General features: G+C 50.2%; 1 protein-coding gene across 1 annotated transcript in view; it reads right to left on the reverse strand.

Annotated features, from left to right (window-relative positions):
• camkk2 (calcium/calmodulin-dependent protein kinase kinase 2) overlaps positions 1-2,500 on the reverse strand; it is a gene marked incomplete at its 5' end in the record, with an annotated part of 12,343 nt that overhangs the window by 6,734 nt on the left and 3,109 nt on the right. The window contains 6 exons of the mRNA XM_083670257.1: positions 76-275; positions 686-774; positions 970-991; positions 1,159-1,195; positions 1,366-1,499; positions 1,611-1,662. Of these exons, the coding sequence (XP_083526383.1) occupies positions 76-275; positions 686-774; positions 970-991; positions 1,159-1,195; positions 1,366-1,499; positions 1,611-1,662 (534 nt within the window). The remainder of the gene's footprint in view (positions 1-75; positions 276-685; positions 775-969; positions 992-1,158; positions 1,196-1,365; positions 1,500-1,610; positions 1,663-2,500) is intronic.

Genomic DNA, 2,500 nt, shown 5'->3' on the forward strand with positions numbered 1-2,500 from the left:
TCGCCCCATGTCATATCTCAGAGAGGCCCTGCTTTCCCCAAAGTGTCCTCCAGGGGGCGGTAGACACCCGCTCACCTTGCCAGAGAAGTTCTTCCTGGTCTCGGAGAGCGTCTCGGGGGCCAGGAAGGCGGGGGTCCCCACGGTGCTGGTCAGCAGGGCGTCGGCCCCCTCAAATTGGTTACTGACCCCAAAGTCGGCGATCTTAATGTGACCGTCCTCCCCGACCAGGAGGTTGGAGGGCTTGATGTCCCGGTGGATGATCTTCTGGTAATGCACTGGAGGACATAAGAACACAGCCATCAGTATGATACATAATAATAAATCATATCAATTGTGAAATGAGAATTGTTGATGAGGGAGGGAGGGAGGGAGGGAGGGAGGGAGGGAGGGGACAGACCCTACAGCCTGTGGTATAGCTGAGGGAGGGAGGGAGGGAGGGGACAGACCCTACAGCCTGTGGTATTGCTGAGGGAGGGAGGGAGGGGACAGACCCTACAGACTGTGGTATGGCAGGTCTGTGTCTGAGGGCAATAATGCACCACTAAAAGCCCCTGTCATTATGGGGCAATGAGGCAGTGGGGAGGCAGCCGGAAGGAACAGACTGGGGGATTGTGTGTGTGTGTGTGTGTGTGTGTGTGTGTGTGTGTGTTAGTAACAGACAGACAGGCAGGCTGCACAGACTCACAGAATTCTATTCCCCTGAGAAGGTCTTGGAAGTAGAACCGAGCCTGGTCCTCGTTAAGCAGCTTATCCGTGGGCACCTCCATCACGGCCCTGCATAGAGATGGAGAGAGGGAGAGGGAGAGGGAGGAGAGACAGAGAGAGGGAGAAAGGGGAGAGGAGAGAATCTCACACACACACACACACACACACACACACCCACACCCACAGTGAAATTAGCGTCAGTGCTTAACAAGATTGTTCTCATTCCAGCTTATAATGATTACAGGAATGAGAGGCTTAGCTCACCCTTTTTTGACCAGCTCGAACACTGGGGAAGGAATAGAGATGTCACCATTACTGAGGGTCTGACTAGTTACTGTGCCATGGCTGGAGACTGTACATTTGGAATGAAATAGACTGACCTTAAGGTGTGACTGTGTGTCTATGTGGCTGTGTGTGTGTGTGTGTCCAGGCGGACTATCTGGCCACTCTTACCCATGTACAGATGGTCCTCACTAGGGTCGTCCAGAACCTAGCAGCAGGACAGAGAGAGGAACACGAACACGAACACGAACACACACACACACACACACACACACACTTCATTGTTATCATAAGCATTGCATTTTAGCTTGCATTTACAATCAACGACAGCATCACAGTGCACAGTGAAAGCACCCTGTCCCCCTTAAAGACACTCACCTCCACCAGCTTGACTACGTTGGGGTGGTCTAGCTTCTTCAGGATGGCGATCTCCTGGTAGACCCGTTCCAGAGGTCCTTTGGGCTGAGGGGGTCCTTCTGGTGCAACTTTGGGTCCGCGTGGGGGGGGTCTCCCTGTGGGGGAACAGCAGGGTGAGAGATTGTTTGAGGCTTTATAAGACTAGAGATGATGAGACTCTGTGCTCCCTGATGGAACGGCCATCTGCCCCCGGGCCATGTACTTACGTGGGAAACCAGCCTGCCTCATCAGTCGCTTCTTGGACAGGACTTTCATCGCCTGCAGGAGAGGGGGGGGGAGAAGGGGGGGGAGAGAGAGAGAGAGAGAGAGAGAGAGAGAGAGAGAACATAAAAGTAGAGAGAGGTATTAGTTACAGAGTAAAACTGGGAAAATCCTCAAGCAGTCCCCGCGTTTCCTTGCATCGTGGCAAGCACTGAAAGCTCAGACAGGAACGCATAGGGAAACATTTTACTCGACTGATTGTGTCACCATTACTTTAACACAGTCACACCTTATAATCAGTCCTAATTATAAAGCGCAGTTCATGTGTTCTGTAAAACGTTTGTACTGATGTGAGGGAGGGGCATCAGAATTGTGTTGACTGCTTGAGTACTCGCCTGATTCTATTTCAAGGACTTGAATATATTAATTAAGAGTAGATAAACAGAGCAGAGATGAGAGGAGAAATGACTTGCGTTTCAGCAATCAGCTGAATACGGAGGTGAATTAGTCTTTACAAAAAAATGTGTCCAAATAACTCATTTGCTTTACAGAAGCTACTGACACTCCTAAACCGGACCAGAACAGACCCGGTAGTGAGTCTTAACTAGTCCGAATCACAACCAAGTTTAGAGTAACAAATGACTCTGTCGGGAGGCAGGAGCAGCAAAGATGTGGGATCTGTATATAATAATAATATATGCCATTTATCTGACGCTTTTATCCAAAGGGACTTCCATTGCAGTGAGTGCATCCATTTTTCAGTATATATGGTCCCAGCAGGAATCAAACCCACAACCTAGCGCTATGCTCTACCAACTGAGCCACAGAGGATCTGTGTGTGTGTGTGTGTGTGTGTGTGTGTGTGTGTGTGTGTGTGTGTGTGTGTGTGTGTGTG

Source organism: Argentina silus, assembly GCF_951799395.1.
Source record: "Argentina silus genome assembly, chromosome: 5".
Lineage (NCBI taxonomy): Eukaryota > Metazoa > Chordata > Actinopteri > Argentiniformes > Argentinidae > Argentina > Argentina silus.